Source organism: Ochotona princeps, chromosome 26 (assembly GCF_030435755.1).
Source record: "Ochotona princeps isolate mOchPri1 chromosome 26, mOchPri1.hap1, whole genome shotgun sequence".
Lineage (NCBI taxonomy): Eukaryota > Metazoa > Chordata > Mammalia > Lagomorpha > Ochotonidae > Ochotona > Ochotona princeps.
This window is the reverse complement of record NC_080857.1, coordinates 17,186,687-17,211,722: the sequence shown is the minus strand read 5'-3', so window position 1 is coordinate 17,211,722 and position 25,036 is coordinate 17,186,687. Positions and strand designations below refer to the sequence as shown.

Below are 25,036 nucleotides of genomic sequence, written 5' to 3'. Positions count from 1 at the left end.
TGGGAAACCCAGATGAAGCTGCCTGGCTCTTCGCTTCATCTTGGGCCATCTCTGACAGTTACAACCTTGTGGGACATTAACTGGAAGTTGGAAGATTTCTGTCTGTCCCTCTCTGTGCGTCTGTGATGTGGTGCTGATGTGTCATTTGACTTTCGAATAAATAAAATAGATATTTTTAAAAAAGATTTAGAATTCTTTATCTTAAGGATTCTTTTTAAAGATGCTTTTTTTTTAATCGCAAAGTCAGATATACAGAGAGGAGGAGAGATATAGAGGAAGATCTTCTGTCTGATGATTCACTCCCCAAGTGACTGCAACGGTCAGTGTTACACCAATCTGAAGCCAGGATCTAGGAACTTCTTCCAGGTCTCCCACATGGGTGCAGGGTCCCAAGGCTTTGGGCCATCCTTGGCTGCTTTCCCAGGCCACAAGCAGGGAGCTGGATGGGAAACGGGGCTGGCGAAATTAGAACCAGCATCCATATGGGATCCTGGTGCATGCAAGGCGAGAATTTTAGCTGTACGTTTACCATGCCGGACCCTTGATTTTATTTTTTATTTTATTTTATTATTTTTTTTAGATTTATTTATTTTATTACAATGTCAGATATACAGAGAGGAGAGACAGAGAGGAAGATCTTCTGTCCGATGATTCACTCCCCAAGCGAACCGCAACGGCCGGTGCGCACCGATCCGAAGCCGGGAACCAGGAACCTCTTCCGGGTCTCCCACGCGGGTGCAGTGTCCCAATGCATTGGGCCGTCCTCGACTGCTTTCCCATGCCACAAGCAGGGAGCTGGATGGGAAGTGGAGCTTCTGGGATTAGAACCGGCGCCCATATGGGATCCCGGGGCTTTCAAGGCGAGGACTTTAGCCGCTAGGCCACGCCGCCGGGCCCCCTTAATTTTATTTTTAATGTTGTTTACACAATTGAGTGTAATGGCACACCTATGTTGGCCTCTGATTAAGGTAGGGAGGATCAGACATGGAAGAAAGTGGATGGGAGAAATTTTTTTCCCCTCCTGTGTCCACAGGGAGGAATAAGAGGAAGCCTCTTCTTACTGTCAAACCACATCAGCTCCCGGGGATGAGGGATGGTCCTTTGATGCCTTACAGACCCCAATGTCGGAAAGAGTGTTCTGAGACTGTTCCTGGAATGGTTTCGTCAGTCCTGAGAAGTTATTGCTTGTATTGCTACAGGGTTGAAAAAATATTTCCAAGGTCCTTTGGTTGACTGAGTCCACCTTAGTGCATCCATAGACTTGGGAACATGCTCCTGCCTTGGCCAGGAAAATTGTTCAACCTGTCTGCTTTCCACACTCTGACAAGACATCAATATCCCCTGCTGGCCTAGAGGATCTGGTCATCATGTCTTCTGTTTGATTCTGGATGTCCTGTCCACTGCACAGGCATCAGCAACTGAGGAGACCTAGTCCTGATATATGCACTCCAATGTTGAAACACACATCCTATGATTTTTCCATGTTGGCTGAGATCTCAGTCCAAGGGGTCTTGTTGGGGATTCCCCCCATAAATCTCACCTAGATGATCTCACATTTGATTCTTGTATATACCAGGCAATGTAGGCTGAAGTTCAGTCTGCCACCTGTGCCAACTGCTCCATGTTCAGTCCAACTTCCTGCTCATGACCTGGGAAAGCAGTGGAGGATGCTCATGCCTTTGGGTCCCTGCACCTACACATGGAAGACCCAGAAGAGGCTCCCGACTCCTGGCTTCGGATCAGCTGGGCTGCTGGTGTTGTAGCCATTTGGGAAATGAAATCAGTAGATGGGAGACCTTTCTATCTGTCCTTCTTTCTGTAACTCTTCCTTTCAAATAAAAATGACTAAATCTTAAAATTAGTCTTCTCTGAGGTGGTTGAGAGGCTGGGTGAATCTCTCCCCTTATCTTCCTCTTCCCCCAGATACAGGAAAAAGAAAAAAAAATATGTATATATGGAGGGCCCAGCACAGTAGTGTACCAGCTAAAGTTTTGCTTTGCACGCGCCAGGATCCCATATGGATGCTGGTTCTAATCTTGGCAGCCCCACTTCCCATTCAGCTCCCTGCTTGTGGCCTGGGAAAGCAGTTGAGGACAGCCCAAAGCCTTGGGACCCTGCACCTGCGTCGGAGACCCAGAAGAAATTCCTGGCTCCTGGCTTTGGATTGGCTCAGCTCTAGTCCTAGCAGCCACTTGGGGAACCATTGGATGGAAGATCTTCCTCTCTGTCTCTTCTCCTCTCTGTATATTTGACTTTCCAATGAAAATAAAATAAATCTTAAAAAAAAAGAAAATATGGAAACCAAGGTCTCACCCACTTTCCCCTAACCTTCGACTCTTCCCACCCTAATCAAATATGTGAACATCATCAAAAATAAAATTTAGAAAAGAAAAAAGTTTTCTTATCAGTAAATAGGAATCATGTTGGTCCAAATATTATGGAATTGGTGTGAGGAAGGATTCAGTTGATTATTCATTCAACGCCATTTTTCCTTTTTCTTTCTCTTTTTTTTAGAATTAATTTTTATTGGAAAGGCAGATCAGATTTATGGAGAGAAGGAGAGACAGAAAGAGCTTCCATCCACTGGTTCACTCCCAAGTGGCTGCTGTGGCCAGAGCTGAGCTGATCCATAGCCAGCTTCTTCCACGTCTCCCATGTGGGTGCAGGGTCCCAAGGCTTTGGGCATCCTCTGCTGCTTTCCCAGGCCATAAGCAGGGAGCTGGATGGGAAGCGGAGCAGCTGGGACATGAACTGGTACCCACATGGGATCCTGGCACATGCAAGGCGAGGATTTAGCCACTGAGTCATCAAGCCGGCCCAACACTTTCCTGTCTGTGAGATGAAGCTCCTCTCACTGTTGCTGGAGACGGGTGAGCAGCACAGCTCTCTCTCACTTTTAAGTATTTTATTTCTGTATTTGAAATGCATAGAGAGGGAGGGAAGGAGAGAGAGATTGAGGAGTGACCATCTATCCATTGGTTTACTCTCAAATGGTTGCAACCTCTGGGGCTGAGGCAGGCTGAAGCCAGAAACTAGAAACTCCATCTTGGTCTCTCACATGTGTAGCAATTTTTTTTTTTTTAATTAAAAATTAAAAAAAAAAAAAAGATCTTCCATTTGTTGGCTCACCCCCAGACCACTGCAATGGTCAGAGCTGAGCTGATCCAGAGCCAGGAGCTTCTACCAGGTGAGTGCAGGGGCCCAAGACTTCGGGCCATCTTCTTTTGCTTTCCTAGGCCACAAGCCAGGAGCTGGCTGGGAAGTGGAGCTGCCGGGACACAAACCAGCGCCCATATGGAATGCTGGTACTTGCAGGGGGAAGATTAGCCAATTGAGCCAATTAGTGCTGGCCCCTAATTTTTTAAAATCAATATAATGGCTTTATATCTTCAAATTCACTTTGCATACATGGTCTTGCCTGTTAACCTTAGCTTGGTAAGTGTTTCACTGCTGGGTTGATAGAGAAATTGTGACTTACTGGAAAAAAAAAAAACTGGAGATCGGCAAATCTTGATTGGTGGTCTGGTCAGGGGGCTGAGGGGTGTCTGATGTCATAATCCAGGCCCAGGCACCTGTGGTCTCAGAGTTTCCTTGAGCCTGGGCTATGCCCCAAGGCTGGAGGCTGGGTGGTAGAGGTCATCTGCATGGACATTTTGGTCGGCACAGGGCTCAGATGCCAGCTTGGTGAGCCAGTGGCCCAGCTCTGGAAGACATTTGAAGATTCTTTCCAGGGAGTTACCTGCCCCCTCGCCCACTAGTCTTATGCACTTGAACAACTATCCAGGAGACTCTGAAACACGTAAGAGCCCCTGCTTTGAAGAGCGCTGCCTGGTGGTGCCGGTAGGGGTGGGAGTCATTTGTGGGCCCAGCTAGTGAGTCCCTGTCTGTGTCAGGGCCCTGGATGGCTTGCACCTGCCAACCCCCTGTCTTGTGTCTGTTTGCAGGAAACATCGAGTACAGCTGCCCGGCCACCAACGAGTGTGAGATCACGAAACGGAGGCGCAAGTCCTGCCAGGCCTGTCGCTTCATGAAATGCCTCAAAGTGGGCATGCTGAAGGAAGGTGAGAGGCCTGTGGGCCCCACTAAGGCCAGGATCCTGGTGCCACTCTGTTCCCTAGGGGAGTTTCAGGCCCCTAGGAAACAAACTGGCCCCTCCTCCTAGGGCAGTACATCTACTTCCTGTATGTCTGTTCTGTTTCTTTGCTAAGACACACCGCAGAGCGTGCATGGCTGCCCTCTTCCAGGCAAGATGGGAGGGTGAGCAGGTGACCTCTGTTAAAGGTCCCGGGTGGACTCCTGACTCCCCTGGGCTCTGGATCCTTTGCTTGGTGCTCTGGGGAAAGACCCTCTTTGGAGCCAACCTCTTCCGCCCAGGAAGGAGTAGGTTTGAGAGGTTGTTTTACTGTCCCCCATGCCCTCCAGGGTGCCCTCAGAGGCTTGGGGGTGAAAGTGGCAGAGAAGACCACAGTGGGTTAACAGTGCCCTCCTCACAAGCAAACTGATCCTCTGCTTGCCAGTAGGTGTGCAAGACATGGCCCTCTTGCCCCAAGAGGGCTGCTCGCCTTTCTCCTCCCTGCGGGCTCCCACTCCTCTCTGAAGTGTGTCCCAGGTGTAGACACAAGGTCTCAAGGATAAGGAGCAGTGTCAGTGTGGCAGTGACCATTTTTAAGGATGGATTACACATGAAAGTGGGGACATGGCTAGGCGCCCCAGGTTACACCTTTCTCTTCATCAGCACAGCTCTCGGTCCTGTGACAGGGCGACCGTTGCTGCTGCTGTAGGGACTCTTCCCTGTTAACCCGTGGATCTTCTTGGCTGAATGAATCTTATTCAGTGCCATTGGAGAAGGCGGTGTATATCTTTGTGTGCCTGTGCATTGGTAGACATATGTGTATGTGTGTGACTGTAGTTACATATGTATGTGTGTGCGTGCCACTGTGCATGCAAGTGCAAGTATGTATGTGTGTGTTTATGTGCACATGTATAAGTGTTTCATTGTGTCTCTGCTTGTGTGTGTTTGGTTATGAGAGGGAGCCCGAGAAAAGTCTAACAGACCAAGAATTTTATGCTGCTAGGCTTGGGGAGCCCTCCAAAAGTGGGAGGGAGGAAGCAGGGAATGCAGTGTGGGGGTTTGAACAGGTCATCTGTAAGAATGAAAAGTGGGCTGACTGGGCTTGCAGAAAGAGCAAATGTTGGTCCAGTTGGACCTCATGCCTGATGCAGGCTGAAGCAGGTCCCTGACTCCCACACCCGGCTTTTTGTGCTTCACCAGAGCATCATGCTGTTCCCAGGGGAGGCAATGGGGCTGCAAGGCCCCTGAAAGCAAGCCTTAGGTAGCACTGGTTCTTGTCAGAATGGGGAGGCTAGAGGCCACCACCACTCCATCCTTGGAGCATGTTGCAGTGCTGAACAGGCCATCAAGGGGCCAGCCAGTGTTGGGGAGAGAGAAGAGGTGCTTTCTGGGGACCACCTTAGGAAGTGAGGAACAACAGGGATGGACATGGCGAAGTGCACAAGTGATGGGCACCTGTCAGAAGTGAGCCAGGTGCTGTGTGTCCCCCGGGTGGTGGTGTTTTGGGGGGTGGGGGGAGGTGGAAACATGGGCATGGGACCTGGTGGGAAGGAAGTATAGGTGAGCCCCTTGCCAATCAGTGCCTCTATGAACAGCCCTATTGTTGATGACCCCTACCCACAGTGACAGCTCATGTCCCCTGCTTCTCCCAGCAGACCTGCTCCTGAGGGAGGAAGAGGAGCCTGCAGTCACCAAAACGCACCTGCCACCCCCTGTCTGGCATCTCTTAAGCCCAAGTCTGGGGAGAGACCACACAAAACCGAGTGCTTCCCCTTAGTGTCTGTTCCCAGCAGGGCCTTGGCCACTTCCTGGGGTCTGTGGCTCCGCGGGGACTAGCCTCCTGCAGAGGGAGAGATGCCTAGCCAGGAGCCTGGGTGCCTGCCAGGCAGAGGCTCTAGCAGCTGTGGTGACCCCTACTTTTGTTTGGGTGTTCCTTCTTACTGACTCCAACTTGACTTTGAAAGGCAAACATCAGGGCCCGATGTGATAGTGTAGCAGCTAACGTCCTCACCTTGAATGTGCCAGGATTCCATATGGGTACTGGTTCTAATCCTGACAGCCCCACTTCCCATCCAGCTCTCTGCTTGTAGCCTGGGAAAGCAGTCAAGGATGGCCCAAAGCCTTGGGACCCTGCACCTGTGTGGGAAATCCAGAAGAAGCTCTTGGCTCCTGGCTTTGGATCAGCTGAGCTCCGGCCATTGCAGACTGCTTGGGGAGTGGATTAATGGATGGAAGATCTTCCTCTCTGTCTTTCCTCCTATCTCTAAATATATCTGACTTTGCAATAAAAATAAATAAGTTAAGAAAAAAAAAAGCAAACATCACCATCCTCTCAAGCTGCTCCTCTTCTCTTGGTACCTAACCCCCCAAGACTTGGGCAATAGGCCAGGGCTGAAGCCAGATTCAGGGAAGGAGAGAGAATGATGAATGCTCTCTTCTCCTTTCCCTCCATCTCTCTCTCTCGCTCTCTGTCTTGTTTCCCTCATCTGTTCAGTTCTTGCTTTGGTGCAAAGAAGGCCAGGCGTGTGGGTTTCTCTGGCTCACTGTTCCCGAAGACTGCTGCCCCTCAGGGGCCTAAGCTCATATGTTGTCAACTGGTTGGGGACCAGTCCTGGTTTGCGTCCCTGTATCTTCCCCCTGTACAGCCCTGGAGTGCCCAGAGCCAGCTGTTTAATGAAGCTGCTGTCCACAGACTTGTCTTGCCTGCTAAAAGCAATTCATTCTAAAGGCAGAGTGGGAGAGACAGATGGAATGAACGTCCATCTGCTTGTTCACTTCCTACATGGCCAGGACTGAGGCCTAAGCCAGGAGCTGGGAACTCAGTCTCTCATGGGCCACAGGGCCTGCATGAGCAGGAAGAAGGAAGCTGGGGTCCAGGGCCAGGGGTGAAGATGGAACCGAGGAATCTGGGAGGATGGCACTGTCGTGGGCCAGTCCTTTCTCTGGGTTCTAGAACACAGATAAGGGGTTCCTGTGGCAGAGGGGGTGTATAGCCCAGCGAGGGCGTGGACGGACTTAGCCTCTGATCCAGGCACGCCCTGGGTAGCCCACTACTGCCTTCCCCTAGGCTCTGTGCAGTGCTGCTTCGGCTGCTTGTTGTACACAGCTCACTCCCTGCAAACTTCACCTTCTCCTCACCTGGCTTCACCTCCCGGCTGCTCTGTTTCCTCCCCCAGCTCAGCTCCAGCCCGCCTTTCCCCAAGTGTTTTCTGAAAGAGATTTGATTTCAGTAAAAGCTGGGCCGATGTCCGTGCACTGTGCTCTTGCCGTCTCTTTCTGCTTGTTGGGGAGGTGCAGGGCTCCCCTGGGGATTCCGGATAATTGGGTTAGTGGCCAGCTCATGTCAGGAAATTAAAACGAGATCCTGATCAGGTTCCCACTGCATGGGATTTAATGGCTGGGTATTTATAGTGTTCCGCCTCCAGACTAAGCCAGAAATCCCACTTTTCTGGCCCCATGAATGAAGAAAGAGAATGAGAGATGACTCGTCTTTAAAAACCCTTTTTCTTTTTCCAAGATGCATTGAGTATTTTGAATCAAACCGACTCCACAGCACTGCAATGGAGAGTGTTGAATTAGAGACTGAGAACTCAAATGGCTGTTTGTATCCCCCAGGTCCACTCCCTGTACCAGGTACCATATGTCTTTACACACATGCAGGTGTGCGCCTGTGTTCTTATCTGTCAGCTCCTGGGATTTCCCTATGTGCCCTGGAAGTCTGGGCACAAGGACCACTGGTTCGGGTTGTGTTGATTGGATGAAGATGTGGGGAGATGGTCTTGTCCACATTGACTCCTTATGGCTGTTGAGTGTTTCCAAGCATTGGATGACAGTGTTCCTACAGATCTGGTCCCTATGGCTCCCTGGGTGTCATTAACATCTCTCCCCTCCTCTGTCAAATGGGAATCATAACAAGTGGTTGTTTCCATCTTGCTCCCAGCGTTCAGGGGAAGTTCATAGCGTTGTGCCACAAAGCTGATGTTCAATGTTGATTTGAGATAGAATCCTTCATAGTGTTATACAACCAATTTTCTTTTTAAATTTTTCTTTTAAATGGCAAGTAATAATTGTATATATTTATGATATAGGATGTGATGTTTTGATCTATGCATATATCGTAGAAAAATCCATTCAAGCTGATTAGTGTATCCATCACTTTGTTAATGCTTCATATTTTGGTAGTGAGGACACGAAAACCCTATTTTCGTTACTTTGAGATACATGGTGATTACTGTTAACTGTGGCCACCATGCCATATGCAGCTAATGAAAACATACTTCAGTCTTGAGCTCTGTATCAGCTGGTCAACCTCTTCCCTTTCTCCATCTCTCCCTGCACTTGATTTTCTTCGCCCATCCAAAGGCAGTTTTGAGCATCCTATAGCCTCTTTCTGCATTCCCTAGCTGATGATGGCTTCACATTTTCTCAACAAGATAGGAACAATCAAGTGTAGCAATGGCTGGAGCTGGCGTGGCCCAAAGCCAGGAGCTTCATTTGGGTCTTTCACATGGGTGCAATGGCCCACGCACTTGGGTCATTCTCGGCAGCTTTCCCAGGCACATTAGAAAAGAACTGAATTGGAAGTAGAACAGCCAGTACTTGAACAAGAGATTCTGATGGGATGCTGGTGTTGCAGGTGGCAGCTTAGCTTGCCATACCACAGTGCTGGTTTCAAGAATCTCCTTTAAAAAGTAAACATCGGAGCCCAGCACAGTAGCCTAGTGGCTAAAAGTCCTCGCCTCGCATGAGCTGGAATCCCTGGTGGGTGCTCGTTCTGATCCCGGCAGCCCTGCTTCCCACCCAGCTCCCTGCTTGTGGCCTGGGAGGGCAGTTGAGGACGGTCCAAAGCCTTGGGACCCTGCACCTGCGTGGGAGACCCAGAAGAAGCTCCTGGCTTCTGGTTTTGGATTGGCTCAACTCCAGCCATTGCAGCTGCTTGGGGAGTGAATCAACAGGTGAAGCATCTTCCTCTCTGTCTCTCCTCCTCTCTGTATATCTGACTTTCCAAAAAAAAAATTAAAAATGAACCTTTAAAAAAAAGTAAACATACTGTATATTATATTAGGTAGAATAAGGCTAAGCTGCTCTTTATTTTTTTAAGATTTAATTTATTTTCATTTGAAAGTTACAGATAAGAGACACAGAGAGAGATCTCCCATCTACTGGTTCAGTCCCCAAATGACTACAGTGGCCAGATGTGAATCAATCTGAAGCTAGGAGCCAGGAGTTTCCCCTTGGGTGCTCAAGACCCTGTATGGTCTCCCCTCTTTCCTATCTCCTCAGTGAGGCCCTTCTCCAATGCTGCCCCTGCCCCCACTTCTCTGCTCCAGCCCCAGTGGCTTGCTTTTGATCTGTACATGTGACAAGCACTTTCCTACCTTAGCACATTCAGGCCATTTCCTCTGAACCTCTTGAGGACTGGCTCCTTATCTTCTAACCTTGACTTCCATGTCAGCCTTCTCAACAGGGACTCCTTTCTCACTCTTGTTTCCCTGCCCCTGGTTTGCTTCTTTGTTGAACATCTTCCAGTCTAGAATCATCTTCTTTATTTGTCTGCATCTGTATTTCCTCTGGCAAATTGCCAGCCTGGCAGACTGCCTTTAGTTAGAACTGTCGGTTCTGGGGCAGGTTGTGACTGAAGCACACGATTGAAAGGCTGCCAAAGCAGTGCTTGAAATCAGCAGACAGTAGTGCTGTGATTGATTCATAATGTCTGCTACAGACTTGGAAAGAGAAGACCATCATAGGTGTCAGGTATCTGCCATGTCTGCTGTGGTCCAACTGAGCTTAAATAATTTTTCCTGAACCACACAGCTAGTGAGTGACAGAGCTGGATGGAATCTTATCTCTTTGGTAATGCAGGAATTCCTTCTCAGTAGCGTGTTCCAGCCCCAACGTGGAAACTGGGCAATAACAAAGCCCATGCCAAGAGAAGACAGATGGGTTGAAGTGCCTCTTCCTGCAAACAAATGGTTTAGACATTTCTGCCAGTTGGGAATGCAGGGATAGCACAGATTTGTGGAATATCTTTGGGAACATGGTGCCTGGGTAAGAAGGTTCCAAGGACATAGCAGCATGAGAGCGGGTGGTTTTATAGAGTCTTGGGGACTCAGGGCCTGCAGAGCAATTGGCAAGATCCCAGAACCTTAGGGGTTGGATGCATGCATTTACCCAGGAGACTCTCTTGGCTCTTGGGGATTCTGATGTAAGGTGTGTCACCAAAGTAGGAGGCAGCCCGACTGGCTGTTGTGTCTGAGGCAGCAAGGTGAGCTCACCTCTCACCCAGAACAGGTGGACTGGAGGAAGCCCATTCCACATGGGAATGAAAGTGGATGGAGCTGGCAAACCCATTGGTAAAACTACACAATCTATAGCTTCTGGGAACTTAGGAGTGCGGGCCATCAACATCTGGAGATGAGTTAGCCATAGTTTGTTAGAACTTGCTGGATAGAGTCGATCTCCATGTCCCCTGGGAAGAACACTAGACATTGAAAGGGCAGTGTGGCCATGACAGCTCAGTGCTGAGGTCCCCAGGCCTGGCACAGCAGCAGCAGAACTACTTGGGAAACTTTGAAGAATGTCTGTTGCTGGACATTTCCCCCAGGTGTACTGACCCCAAACCTCAAGGCAGTGAGTTCTCAGCATCAAGGCCCTGCAAGGCGTTCTGATACAGACAGGACTAAGATTTGCAACTTTAGGACCAGGGAGACAAGATTGGAGTTCTATACATCAAGGCAAAGATATGCCTTTAAAAAAAATAGATTTAATGATTTATTTGAAAAGCAGAGTTATACAGAGAGAGGACGAAACAGGGAGAGACTCTTCCATGTGCTAGTTTACTCCACAGGTGGCTACAATAGCCAGGGCTGGGTCAGGCTAAAGCCAGCACCCTGGAACTCTGGGTCCATGTGGGTGGCAGAGGCCCAAGCACTCAGTTCATCTTCCAAAGCTTTCCCAGCTCATTAGCAGGGAGCTGGATCAGAAGCAGAACAGCCAGGACTTGAACATGTTCTCTTGTGGGATGCTAGTGGCTTAACACACTGTACCACAATGTGGCCTCACCACCTGCTTTCTGACATGCCCTAGCTGTGTGACTATGAGCAAGTTGTTGGACCTGCTGTGTTAGTCATGGTGCTCCATTGGGTGGCAGTGGGGTGCTGAATGGGAGGGGAGGAGAAAGGTCTTGACCATGGATACCTGGCAAGGTCAGCAGGGATCCTTGTACCTGAACAATAGCTCAGGGAGGAAGGTTGCTGGATCAGAGATCTTATACCCTCGTGCCCTGTGGGGAGAGAAGCATGCCAGGTGTAACGTGGGACAGGGTCAGGGGCAGGTGGAGGGCCTTGTGCTTCAGGGCCTCGTTTGACTAATTTTAGTGCTTGAGTTATAAAAGAAAGAAGCTGAAACTAGACCCCAGCCGCTGCGGCCCTTGCACACAGTGCTATTTTTACTTCCAGAAGACTGGGAAGGCATCCAGCCAAGGGAGGGACAATGAGAAGGAAGGGTGGAGAGGGGGGAGCAGGAATTATTTTACTTCCATTAAGAAAAAGTCAGAAGCCTGACCTTAGCAAGTCAGCAAGTGGGCAGCTGATCTGGGACGTGGGAGCTGTGCGTGGGAGAGGCCAGCAGATGGGGCCTGGGCTTGAGAGGCCTGGGGACTCCTCAGCTCCCCAGGAGTCTTTGTCACAGGGTGGCCTTAGGCTCGTTTGATATCCCAAGTTGAGAAGCAAGGTTTGACTCCTGGTGCCTAGGGGATGCCCAGAAAGCGGGCTGTGTGCAGGGATGGAAACAAGTACCGCGGCAGCCAAGGGCAGAGCCTGTGTCATTGGCCTGATTGGTTGTGGGCACTCAGCCCTATTGGTTTATTCAGGTGCTATAGGCACGTGGGTGCAATCCTTACCTCTCTGCATCCTTACCTTTCTGGAGGACTTTTTTTTTAAGATTTATTTATTTATTTATTTATTTATTTTAAAGATTTTATTATTATTGGAAAGCCGGATATACAGAGAGGAGAGACAGAGAGGAAGATCCTCCATCTGATGCTTCACTCCCCAAGTGAGCTGCAACGGCGGCGCTGTGCCAATCCGATGCCGGGAAGCCAGGAACCTCCTCCAGGTCTCCCACACGGGTGCAGGGTTCCAAAGCCTTGGGCCATCCTCAACTGCTTTCCCAGGCCACAAGCAGGGAGCTGGATGGGAAGTGGAGCTGCGGGGATTAGAACCGGCGCCCATATGGGATCCCGGGGCGTTCAAGGCGAGGACCTTAGCCACTAGGCCACGCCGCCGGGCCCGATATATTTATTTTTATTGCAAAGTCAGATATACAGAGAGGAGGAGAGACAGAGAGGAAGATCTTCCGTCCGATGATTCACTCCCCAAGTGACCACAACGGCTGGTGCTGTGCCAATCTGAAGCCAGGAGCCAGGAACTTCCTCCAGGTCTCCCACACAGGTGCAGAGTCCCAAGGCTTTGGGCTGTCCTTGACTGCAGTCCCAGGCCACAAGCAGGGAGCTGGATGGGAAGTGGAGCTGCCGGGATTAGAACCAGCATCCATATGGGATCCTGGCACATTGAAGACGAGGACTTTAGCTGCTAGGCCGTTGCTCCAGTCCCCTGGAGGAATTTTGTTGAATGCGTGCAACCCCTGGTAGTTACAACAGCAGAGAAGTGTGTCTCCTGCCATCAGAAGTCACCCAAGCCACCTTCAGTGGGCAGATGTGAGGCAAGCAGTTACTACCAAGTACCCACTGTGCACCGAACACTCTATGTAGCTTTCTGAGGAACTACCAAACTGTTTTCCACTGCTGCAGTATTTTGCTTTTTCCACTTACATTTAAAAGAAAGTTTAATTTAAAAAATTATATTAAACTTTATATTTGAGGTTATTATAGTTACATGCAGTTGTAAAAAATAACACAGGATTGGGACTGGGCATGTTGGCTCAACTGGCTAATCATCTACTTCCAAGCACTGGCATCCCATATTGGTGTCAGTTCACATCCCAGCTGCTCCACTTCCCATTCAGCTCCTTGCTAATGGCCTGGCTAAGCAGCACAGGGTGGTCCAAGGACCTGGGACCCTGTACCCATGTGGGAGACCTGGAAGAAGCTCCCCTGGCTTCAGATCGGCTTAGCTCCGGCTATTGCAGCCATTTGTGGAGTGAACCAGTGAGTGGAAAATCTTTCTGTCTTTCCTTCTCTCTGTAAATCCACCTTTCCAATAAAAATAAATAGATCTTTTAAAAACAAGCAAACAAAAAAACAGGGAGATCCTAGATGCATTCCACCCATTTCCCCGTGTAACCTTTTGCCAAACTCTGCTACCTCTGCCCAGATGTTGCCATCCATGCAGTTAGTTGACATTGTGGCACTCAGGATATGGAACCTCTTCACTGAATAAGTGTTTCTAATACAAACAGGCTATAAATCCAAAATCCTCAAAATCTGGAGCTTTGTGGGTGCTGATAGGATGCTACCAGTGGGAACTGAACACCTGACCCTGGTTTCAGGTGACACTGCACACACACCAGGACTCCTATATACAGCGGCCCTCAGGCTGTGTGTAAGATGTATCGAGAACAGATGATCTTTGTGTGTATACTTGGGTCCTGTCCTAAAATATCACATAATCTATGTGTAGATACTCTGAAATTGGGAAAAATGGGGGGGCAGAGCACATCTGATCTCAAATATTTCAGAGAAGGGAATGCAACTTGCCTTCATGTTAGTTAACACGTATTGAGCCCTTGCTGTATGCTATCCACAGTACATGCTCACTTGTGTTAACTCACTGAGAATGAGTTACTGTATCCACTGTGACCTGGGCACTGTAATCATTTCCATTTGATACAGGAGAACTGAGACACAGAGACAAGGCACTTGTTCAGGACCACTCAGGTGGCAGAGTCAAGTCGGGGATTCCATCCAGATCTGATCATGAACCTGGCACTTCCTCTTTCTGCTCATGCTTTCGTCTCTCCAATATAATAGGGTAGAACAGGAGGACTCTTCTTTAACAGATCTTGAGCTCAGCCTGGGGACTTCATCTACTCAGGGCCGTATATTCCGGGGATGGCAAATCTCTCTTATATTCAGGAAACACTTGGAAGTGCTACAGTTTTGACTTGCACCTGTTAAGGGATTTAAAGTGTGTTGAACATCAGTTGACTGCTGTGGTAAAACAAAGGATACGCATTTAGTCCAATGCTTGGAGATTTCCATAGGAGCATACGCATAGGAGCATTATGAAAGCCTCTTTGCATTCAGGAAATATCAATAGAATAATGCAGTCTCACAATCCCAGACAATAATTGCAAGGTAGTTAGTATGCTTAGTGTGCTTCCAGCAGTCTGCTTTTAAGATAGTTTGCTAATATAAGAGCACAAGCAATGAAGTAATTCTCATCTCAAGTTCAAGTCCCCCTCCTTCCCTCCCCAAATGGGGTTTTAAAGACAATTTCCCTAATTTAAAAGATAATTGCCTGCTGTATTAGTCAGTACTGATTGCTTTCTGCTACAAGTTTTGGAGAAGCCTATGGCTAGTGCCTTAAGCATCAATAGAAGTGCATTTCTGTATCTAACAGGAAGTCCAGAGACAGGCAGTTACTGGTATTGATTGCTGAGGCTTCTCAGTCATAGAGTCAAACTTACTGTTCTTCGATGAACTGAGAAAGCTGCCTCATGGTTACAAAGTGATTGCTGCGCTCCAAACTTTACCTTCCATATTCGGGCAAGAAAAAGGCATCCTTTTTAGGTAGAACATGGGAGTTTCAAGCTCTGTCCACTGTCCCTGATGTGTGGGCCCTAACTGTACCCATCTCAGTGAGGACAGATGGGTAGGAGGCAGGGAGGGGAGTGGCCGGAAGGTAGCACACAGCTTATAGTGAAAACGTCTTTAGCCATGGAAGGAAGGTGTCCAAGAGCACTTAGGTCCAGAAAGGACTGGCTTGCCTCATTGCTTGGGATAGAGTGGAGGGATCAGGAGACAGACTTTAGCTCAGCCCAAGGAGAATTTCCCTGGGCAGTGGGCATCCTTGAGAGAATTTCTGGGTACTGGCAGGAACAAAGGAAGCTATGGCAAGGAACAAATGCTGTGAGCCTGTGCTAAAGGTGAAGATCTCTGTGGTGGCTGGCACATCACACCTGTCACAGGCTGGGTGCTGGGCTCTGGATTGAACCATAAGTAGAGTCCTTCCCAGGGAGTCCTTCCCTACCAGTGGGGGTAGGTGTGTTTGTATTGCAATTGTTATAGCAACAGAGACCCCACAGAGGACACATTCTGCCAAGAGGGTCCACAGGAGAGATAGTATTTGAACCAGACCTTCAAGGGTGACCCTGTGGAATAATGTGGATGAAAGGGTTGAGGCCTACCATCCACTACCCCAGACTTGGGGTATGAAGTACAGATCCATACCATGGGATCCCTCACCCTGGAGGATCATCTGCAAATTCTGCCTGTGTCTGATGGGGGACCAGGAGGACACACCTGGGCTCTTCCCTGTGAGAACCCACTGTCTTGAGGAGCTGCTGGGTATAAAGATAAATACACAGGAGGTGATGTGGGAAGTACTGGGGGGTGGGGAGAGTGCTAAAGCAGCGGTAGGAGAGATGGGCTCACCTGGCCTACCAAACCTTTCCTGATGCACCCAGCTGTCCCCACCAGAATGTCGTTCCAGTGTTACACAAGCCAGATGTGGTGGGCAGTTTATGTCCCCTCTTCCGTCTCTCCTGTAACTGGTGTTGAAACGGAGGCCATGAGAGCCAACCTGTAGGAGGCTGCCTAACCGGTGAGGGTTGTAGCTCGTCTGGGACTTGATCATTGGAATCCATCAGCTGGGGCAGCTGTAGGGCTTGTGCACAGGGGAGGACTCAGACGAGCACTTAGGAAGCAAGGAGAGTACACACATTTCCCACCAGGGATCTGTTTGTGCATAATTAAGCCCAATAGACCACTTTTAAAAAAATCAACCCTGATAATTGATATACTTATTGATTGGAGCCATTGACTGGTAGGCTATAAAGATCTGGAGGAGACAGTTCAGAGGAGAGCTTGTACTTGCTGTGCCCTGGAGGTCACATCTTGGAATGGCTCAGAGCTTGCCTGCACACTGGCTGTTGGAGGGGACAAATTGCTGAGTGAGAGTCTGTTTTTTTTAATTTGTACAATGGGAATCCAGGCACCTGTTTTATGTTTTGGGAGTTGGAGAAGGTAATACAGATGGGAAGCCCACTTTTATTTTTAAAGAGGATTTTTTAAAAAGTATTTTTGAAAAGCAAATGATATAAAGAGTGACAAAGATAGGCAAAATGGAAAGAGAAGGTAGAGAGGCCTTCTATCTGCCGATTTCATTCCCCAAATGGCTACAACAGCTAGGGCTGGGCAAGGCTAACCCCAGAAGCCTAAAACTCCATCTGAATTCCCAGATGCATGGCAGAGGCTTAGCTACTTGGTCCATCATCTGTTGCTTTTCTGGGCATATTATTAGGAATGCTGATTTGGAACTGAAACAGTTAGCACTTGAACCTATGCTCTGATACAGGATGCTGGTATTGCAAGTGGAGCATTAACTTACTGACCTGTGCTTTTCCTTTTCTTGTTCAACATTTCTTGCTCTGAGTGACAGCTGCCTTGGATGTGGCTGCCTGGGTAGAGAGAGAGAGGAGGGCTGGTTTGACCAGGGTCTGAGAGGGAAGGTCACCCATATGGGGAAGGGGCTCATCTCTGAGTGGGGAATGATATTCCATCTTGGTGTTAAAGGCAGATTGCCACAGCTAGCAAAATCTATAGTGGCTCTAGTCACTTCTATAAACCAGCACAGTGTATACATAAAACCCACAGATCCTCTCAAATATATCATTGCCTCTTACTCATTACACTTAATACAATGTCAATAGTGGTTGTACCTATTGTTTAAGAAACAACTCCTCACTCATCTCATAGTTCCTCCATGGCATTGAGCATTTGAAGGAACTGTCCCTCCCCATCCAGTAAACAAAGCATTTTACTTTCACTTGCTCTGCTTGCTCTAACAAACCTCCTATCTTGTCCCAGGGACTTGAAGGAAGTAACTGTGCATCCTGACAAAGAAACAGTGCCTAAGTTGCTTTGTACCTAAGCAACTGTTACACTGCTGGGAGAAAATAGCCAATTTTCTGGTTGGCACTCTGGATCTGGCTCAAACCAACTCTTTGATAACTATATCAGCATGCCAGCATGGCTTCCTATTCTTTACTGTTAAATCTGCCAGTGGGTGGGATGAGCTGACCACTGCCACTGTTTGCCAGGGTGCTTGGACTGGGGTGGGGACTGCTGAGGGTTTTTGATGTGGGCAGAGGTGCAGCCACAGGCATCCCTGGACCAGACTATTGCACTTGCTCTGGGATGGTAGTGGGGAAAGCCCACCATTGGCTTTTGGTGTCATCCAGCAGCCCATCTTTTCATTTCACTTTGGCCTGAGACACATTAGGATCTCCTGCCTCAGGCACCAGAACCCATGGGTGTGTGTGTTCTGGCCTAAGCTCACAGGATGGATACATGATTAGACCACCCATGTTGCTGACTCCTGTGCAGAGATGACAACGATGTCTCAGAGTTAAGATGAAGATGCAGGAGAACTCAGCCATTGGCACTAAATGAAAGTTCTCTGGCTTGTGAGAGGGATCATTTAGGTAAGATGCAGAATTCAGAACCCAGGATAGACAAGCCCTAAACCCCTAATCAGCAGGAAGTAATGGCAGAAGATGTGTTCAAACTGTACCTTTTAAGCAACCCTAGATAAAGAGTCAGAAATCTCAAATGGGGGAGGTGAAATGATGGGACAGACAGGTAGTTAGCATAAGTAGTTAGCTTTGAGTTGCAGGCTGGAGCCCACATTCCGCTGCTCTTTGTAAATCCACCTATCAATCAAATGACCCCCACGACATGCCTTCCCTCACTGGAACATGGAATGGTATAAAAACTCTATCAAGATCATGTCAAGACTGGCAACCTGGACCTGGTGCGGTGGCCTAGTGGCTAAAGTCCTCGCCTTGAATATGCCAAGAGTTCATATGGGTGTTGGTTCTAATCCCAGCAGCTCCACTTCCCATCCCTGCTTGTGGCCTGGGAAGGCAGTTGAGGACAGCCCAAAGCCTTGGGACCCTGAACGTGTGTGGGAGACCTGGAAGAAGCTCCTGGCTCTTGGATTCAGATTGGCTCAGCTCCGGCTGTTGCGGTCACTTGGGGAGATCTTCCTCTCTGTCTCTGCTCCTCTCTGTATATCTGACTTTGCAATAAAAATAAATAAATCATTATTAAAAAAAGAAAAAAGAAAAAAAAAGACTGGCAGCCTGGAGGGGTCCTGTCTCTCTCTTCCCATGGACACAGAATAGGAGGTGGAAACATTTTCCTTGCTCTCGTCTTTGCCCTCTTTTTTTTTTTTATAATCTATTTTATTGTGTTGTTGACAATCTTTACATAGTTAATTACAGTTAAAGAAAGAAAAAGAAAAGAAAAAAAAAAGGTTCAGGGGGATAGGGAAGTGGGTAATACTATTATGTCCACATTGTTTCCATCTTGTATCTGAGGTAAAGGGGGATATTGAGGGGGAAGCCCCACCCGGTTTCCCGCCCACCCCGAGTCCCGGATGTGGGGCATGCTCTGAGATATGTGCTCGAGTGGTGTTAATAGTTCTCCAGTTATGAATCGCTGCCAGTTTCGCTCGATGAGGTCGTCCACTGATTGATATGGTCCATCATAAAGTCTCCGTTTGCCCCATATATCGCTGCCAACATATAGCTGAGATGAATGATTGATCTGCTCTGTCTTCTGTCTTTTCTTGATTAGAGTTCTGAGTCCAGCAGTTCGATTGGGGAGATCTCCAAAGAAACTTTGAGGTATTCCCAGACTAGTTTCTTGTATGCTCTAGCAAGCACAGGGCTCGTCTTTGCCCTCTTAACCCACTCTACCCCAAACATGCCCTATGTGTGTGTGTGTGTGTGTGACCACCTCACCTTTTAAATACACTTACAATTGAAACAATAAATAAACAAAAAGGAAACAGCCAAGAAATCACCACTGGCCTGCAGAAGACCTAAATCTTGTTTCCTAAAGTCACAGTGACTCTGGCTGCCTCCTGCCCCATTTGGAGAAAGGCCTGGACTGGCTGGGATTCCAGGTCCCGTTGCTTCCCCAGGACCTTGGAAGTGCCAGGGTTTGTTGAAGTTTGTTGCTTGGGTGATGCTATTGACCTTGTGGGAGAAGAACAGAGGTTGAACTTGGCCTGTCACCCCAGAGGCTAAGGTGGCAGCCAAGCTTGCTTTCTGAGAATGCCGGGCTTGGGGTCTGATATGCTTTGCTCAGTGCCCATTAGCTGATTGGGAAAAGAGAACTGTTTGAGTGAGCACGGGTGAGGGAATTCCAGGGAGGGCCGGGCTGGCCTTGGAGAGAGGGTGGAAGAGGCTTCCAGGCAGGTCCAGGGATCCTGGCACATTTTGTCTGCCTGCACCTAGGAGCACCCCTCCCTGCATCTCTGGCCCATCTATACTGCGTTCCACCTTAGTTTACACTGGCTAGCTGGTCTTGTGGGTGCCCTGTTGCCAGGTGGCCAATCTGAGCGTGTGGGCCTCAGAGCGAGGAACCCACCAAGGTTCCTACTGTGGACCTGAAGATGGTGGTAGGGAGCTGTCTTTAAGGCAGGAGTGGGTGGGGCAGACCGCCAAAAGGCTGTGTGGACGCAGTGACCGTAGGGGTCTTTTGAGGAAGCGGTCACTCCTGGAGATGAAGGTGAGTGTGGGGGTGGTCACAGCTGTTGCTACCAAGATTCCTCCCAGCACTGGGTTTCCCAGGGTGACTGGGGCTGCTTATATACCCGTCTCATGGGCACTTCCTGGGAAAAGAGCAGACTGTCCTGGAATCTCAGTGAGGGATCCAGAAACTGGTTGTTTTTTTAAAGATTTTTTTTTTTTTAATTTAAAAGTAGCATTACAGAGAAAAAGGGAGAGATGGAGAGAGATCTTTCATCCATTGCTTCACTTCCCAAATAACTGCAATAGCCAGGACTGGACCAGACTCAGACTAGGAGCCAGTTCTGGATTTCCCATATTGGTGCAGCAGCCCAAGCACTTGGATCAATTTCTACTGCTTTTCCAGGTGCTGAATTGGAAGTGGAGCAGCCAGGACTTGAACCAGTATTTTTTATCAATGTTACAGGCAGTAGCTTGCTGTTTTATATCACAGCACCAGGCCCCCAGAAATTGACATTGGTAATGAGCATCCACGAGATACATGGGCCTGTTGATGGCAGGGACCCTTTTCCCTTCCCTTGGCAACCTTACTCGACCCTTGCTAGACTCAGAGCATACGTAACCTAAATGATGACTTCTCCCCAGCGCTTGGCAGAGGATTTTTGTGTTTTCCTTTCAAGGGCTAAAGGGTGCTGATGATAGGTTTCAAGAGAATACTAAATCCAGAGTGGCAGTATCAAACCTGGGGCAGGTGACACAGGCTGGGAGCATCAGCAGAGTCTTTTAGGATGAATTGTCCTGGTACCTGTTCAATTAGGTAGCTGTGGAAGGTCATTTGGCCATGGCCCAGAAGGCCTTAGCCAGTACCCTCCTGCTCCTACCCTCCCAACCCCCCATGGTGTTGAACAACTCCTGAGACTTCTCATTGCTCCCCAACAGGTGTGCGCCTGGACCGGGTTCGTGGAGGCCGCCAGAAGTACAAACGACGGTCGGACTCTGAGAACAGCCCGTACCTGAGCTTACAGATCTCCCCACCTGCTAAAAAGCCATGTGAGTCTCAGCAGTCCCTGCTGCTCTGGCCTCCCTGGAGGAAATGGCCACCTTCCCACCCAACAGCTGTGTGGCGCTGCTGTTGGGTCCTTTGGGCTTCATGCAGAAAACCTGAATTCCATATAGAGTAACACAAGATGCAGTTCCGTGCCAGGTCTTAGGAAACCACAGGCCCCAGGCTCCAGCAGCGCCCTCTTGGCACATAGCAGCCAGGTTCCTCTCAGTAGAATACATGAGGCAACTTCCTTGAGGGAGAGGAAAGTTTGTTTCTCTACAGTCCAACCCATTGTAGCCAGAGTGGTCAAGGAAGAGTGGGCAGGGGATGGCAGCTACATTGGACCTGCCCCATCCTAGCCCCCATCCTGGCTCTTGTCCTCTCTCCCCAGGCATTGACACTTCTCTCTTTGATTCTTGCAGCGACCAAGATTGTCTCGTGCCTCATGGTGGCTGAGCCGAACAACCTGCAGGCCATGCCTCCTGCTGGCATACCTGAGGCGGACATCAAGGCACTGGCCACGCTCTGTGACTTGGCTGACCGGGAGCTTGTGGTCATCATTGGCTGGGCCAAGAACATCCCAGGTAAGTCTTGTGAGATGGGGTTGTGGGGACCCAGCATTTCTCAGCCAGACTCCACATTCCTGCACCCCATGCTGTGGTTCTCATGGTGCGTGGAACTGGCCCCTAGGGGCCAGGAAATCTTGGTGGGCTTGTTTTCCTTCAGCCCATCTTCCTCCGCTTGAGGGATTGGAAGGGAGTGGCTATTGAGAAGATGCAGGTGTGTTAATGAACTTCTGGGGCTCTTCAGAACCTGTATTCTGGAAGAGGCTATGTCTAGACTACAGTTCGTACTACTCAAAGCATAAGTTTCTTGAACCCTTAAAGGACAAAGAATGGAGTGCTTTTGTAGATGTTATTGGAATTCTTCTGGGAAAGGAGCAGTGACATTCTTGATCTGCAGGTGCTAGTCTGGGCAGGTTATCTGCTGACCACTCTGAAATGGGAGTAGAAGTGGAGCTCTGAGCTAGTGCTGTGAGGATAAACTAGACCCTTTGCAACAAACCTTCGGTATGGAGTCTGATGTCCTAACATGAATTGTGGGCTCGCTGTTATCTCCTGCTTGATCTCCAAGGGAGGTCTGTCTGTCCCACTGGATTCTAGGATCTTGAAGGGCATTTCTGGACTGGAAGTCTGAACCACCTGTCTCAGGCCATGTGGACTTCACTGCATATGGACCCCAACCCCACTTTTAGCATCACTTGGGCTGATGGCGAGAAATGGTTGGAGCTAATTTTGGCTGTTGCTGTTCGTAGCTGTGAAACTTATCTCTTCCATCATGTGTACATTGTAGACTATTCTCCATGCAGCTTCTGCTCAACTCTGTTAATGTATCCACAACTCCACTCTCATCATGGGAAAAAATCCCGTTCTCCTTCCTCATCTTTAAAATCGTTTAGAAATAATGCAAATATTAAACCTAAAGCCAATTGAAAAACAAGTTGCAATTTACCTGCATAAGGATAAATGCAGTGCTGCAATGACAAGATACCTAAAAGATACAGCACTATAATGAATAGGTGTAACATCACACCTAATGTAACACTTAACAGATACAAATAGATATGACATTACAATGAATAGATGCAGTATTAACAATTAATAGAGACATAAAAGATACTGTGCTGTAATTAATAGACGCAGCATTGCAACCAATAGACACAGCATTACAATTAATAGATGTAGATACTGCGTTCCAATTAATACTGTTACAATTAATAGAGACATCACAGAAACAGTGCTGTAATTAATAGACACAGCATTATGGTGAATAGATATGAGTAGATGCGGCATTGCAATTAGTAGATAGTGCTACAGTTAATAGAGATACGGTGCTATAATCAATAGGTACACCATTACTACCAATAGACATGATGTTACAAATAAATACATGTGGATACAGTGCTACAAGTAAAATGGCAATTACCAGACACACACGAAATTAGAATATGAAAATTTGAAGAAAAAAACAGAAAAGTGTATCTTCACACTGCTTCTGCTCTGTAAAACTTTGATAGGCAACTAGAAGGCAGAGACCGAGATGTAGACACTCTGCATGTTGTGAGGGTCCTCTGGAATGGGGCATACGTTCTTAAAAAGCTGGTGCACAAGGTGAGGAGGATGAGGCATCTTCCTTCTGGAGTTGTTCTTGTGCTGGTGTGGCCCAGGAGCTTGCCTGCCTTTCCTTTCGTTGCTGCCCCATGACCCCCTGGCAGTGACCCACCAGGGACTGCATATGTAGCTCTGTGACATTAAACAGTTTATAACTTCTTGTCTCTGCATCCTGTCTTGTCTCAGTCTGGAGAGATGAGCATAAGAGCCTACTAACATGGCAAAAGAACCCTGGACCTTCAGATGCGTGGATCCATGGGTGATGGAAATGAACTCAAAAATCCAGTGTGTGAGCTCTTAGGTGCAGGGAGCCCGCCAGGGCCCGGGAGCCAGCAGATGTGCTGCTGGCTGCCCCCTTGCTGGCATGAAGCATGGGGGTTCCTGGGGGTTCTAATTTGGGGTGGGCTGGCACATCCTGGCTATAAGGAGCTCAGTGCCGCAGGGATTACTCACTCAGGAGTTTTTCAATCTGCCCAGTGCTGGTTCAGCACACAGGTGGGGTCAAGCCCCTGCTTATTACACCTCAGCCTGGATTGCTCTACTAACCCAGGGTCAAATTTGGGACAGCGGCCCCTGTGCCCCCTCTGCCCCACCCTACCCTCCTGGCCCAGAATGAGCAGGTACTGCTGCCCAGTGACAGGACAGGAGAGTCACCTGGTGTTCCCCCAGGGTCACTGCTTCCTCCTTGTACCAGCGCACCTTGGGAAACACCTCCATGGAATAGGAGCCCTATCTCCCCTGTACCTTCCAACCTGCCAGTTCTTCTATCTGTGCCCAGCCAAGAGGGCAGGATGGGGCAGAGTTTCTCTAAGGGACAACCTAGTCTCCAGTCCCAGCTCTGCTCTCTCCTTTCTGCCTCGTGCCAACTGCTTCACTTCCTGCTCTTCATTTTCCGCCTCCACGCAGTGGGAATCATCACAAGGCCCCCCACCCCCACCCCTTGGCATTGCCACACACTCAGTGGGCTCTTGAGGAGTGGCAGAACTTTGGTTGTGATTGTCATCATCACTCGCAGTATGAAAGCCTCTGTCATGTCTCCTCATCCAAAACAGAAGTCCTTTGGATGAAAAACATAAGGTTAATGTAGGGACTCATTTGACTGTCTCAAATGCCATTTGCCTATTTTGTGGAAGTCTCCATGCTGAGTTATTTGGGCCTGGGCTTCTAGTGGGTAAGGTAGGAGCTAATTAGTGATGTCTCTTGTCACTGCATGTGAGCCTTACACACACACACTCCTTTATATATACAGATGTACATGCACATGCATATGCACAGACACACATAATTATATATGAATACATTTATCCGTATACATGCACACACACATATATAATATATAAAGTCATCTGAGAACTAAAGACAGCACTCGCATCTGCTGGTTTATTCCCCAGATACCCACAATGGATAGGGCTGAGCCATACTGAAGCCAATAACTGGGAACTCACCCCGGGTCTCACATGTGTGTGGCAAGGACCCAGTTACTGAACCATCACTGGTACCTCCTAAGGTGTGCGTTAGCAGGAAGCTAGAATCAGGAGGCAGAACCCAGGGACTCCCAGATGGGCCGTGGCTGTCTTAACCAGTATGTTGACCACCTTGACCACCAGGCTAAACACCAGCCCCAAACTGCATCTAAAGGGCAGTGACACATCAAGAGCCTGATATTTATCAGTGAATGAGCCTTATCCCATCTCAAGTTAAGTGGGCCTGTGCACCAGCCAAGAGAGAGGGAGAGTAAGCAGGGATTGAACAGGGAGAATGCAGACTGGAGCCACCAAGCCCCCTGTGTTGGCCTCATCCATCCTGATTCTAAGGCAGACAGAAGGAGAGGAGAGGAGGCTGGCTGTTTTGGATCGCCCCCAGGAGGAGTGCTGCAAGGAGCAGCCTGGGCTGTTATCAGACTCAAGGGATCATGGCTCGTGCCTCAGTGTCTTCCAGTCGAGTACACAAGAGTACGTCATACTTGCCTTTGCAAGCACACAGTGAGTACTGACTGTTTAAGGCCTACTGCTAGGAGATGTGATTGAG

General features: G+C 48.7%; 1 protein-coding gene across 4 annotated transcripts in view; it reads left to right on the top strand.

The window, feature by feature from the left end:
* The window catches only part of ESRRB (estrogen related receptor beta), a 210,705-nt gene that overhangs the window by 176,058 nt on the left and 9,611 nt on the right, over positions 1 to 25,036 (top strand). For 3 of the 4 annotated variants that reach the window (XM_058655382.1, XM_058655383.1, XM_004584382.4), the window contains 3 exons: positions 3,945 to 4,061; positions 20,732 to 20,842; positions 21,260 to 21,421. In XM_058655382.1, coding sequence (XP_058511365.1) covers positions 3,945 to 4,061; positions 20,732 to 20,842; positions 21,260 to 21,421 — 390 coding nt within the window. Of the gene's footprint in view, positions 1 to 3,763; positions 3,847 to 3,944; positions 4,062 to 20,731; positions 20,843 to 21,259; positions 21,422 to 25,036 lie in introns of those variants that run through there. The other variant, XM_058655384.1, reaches the window with a different exon arrangement.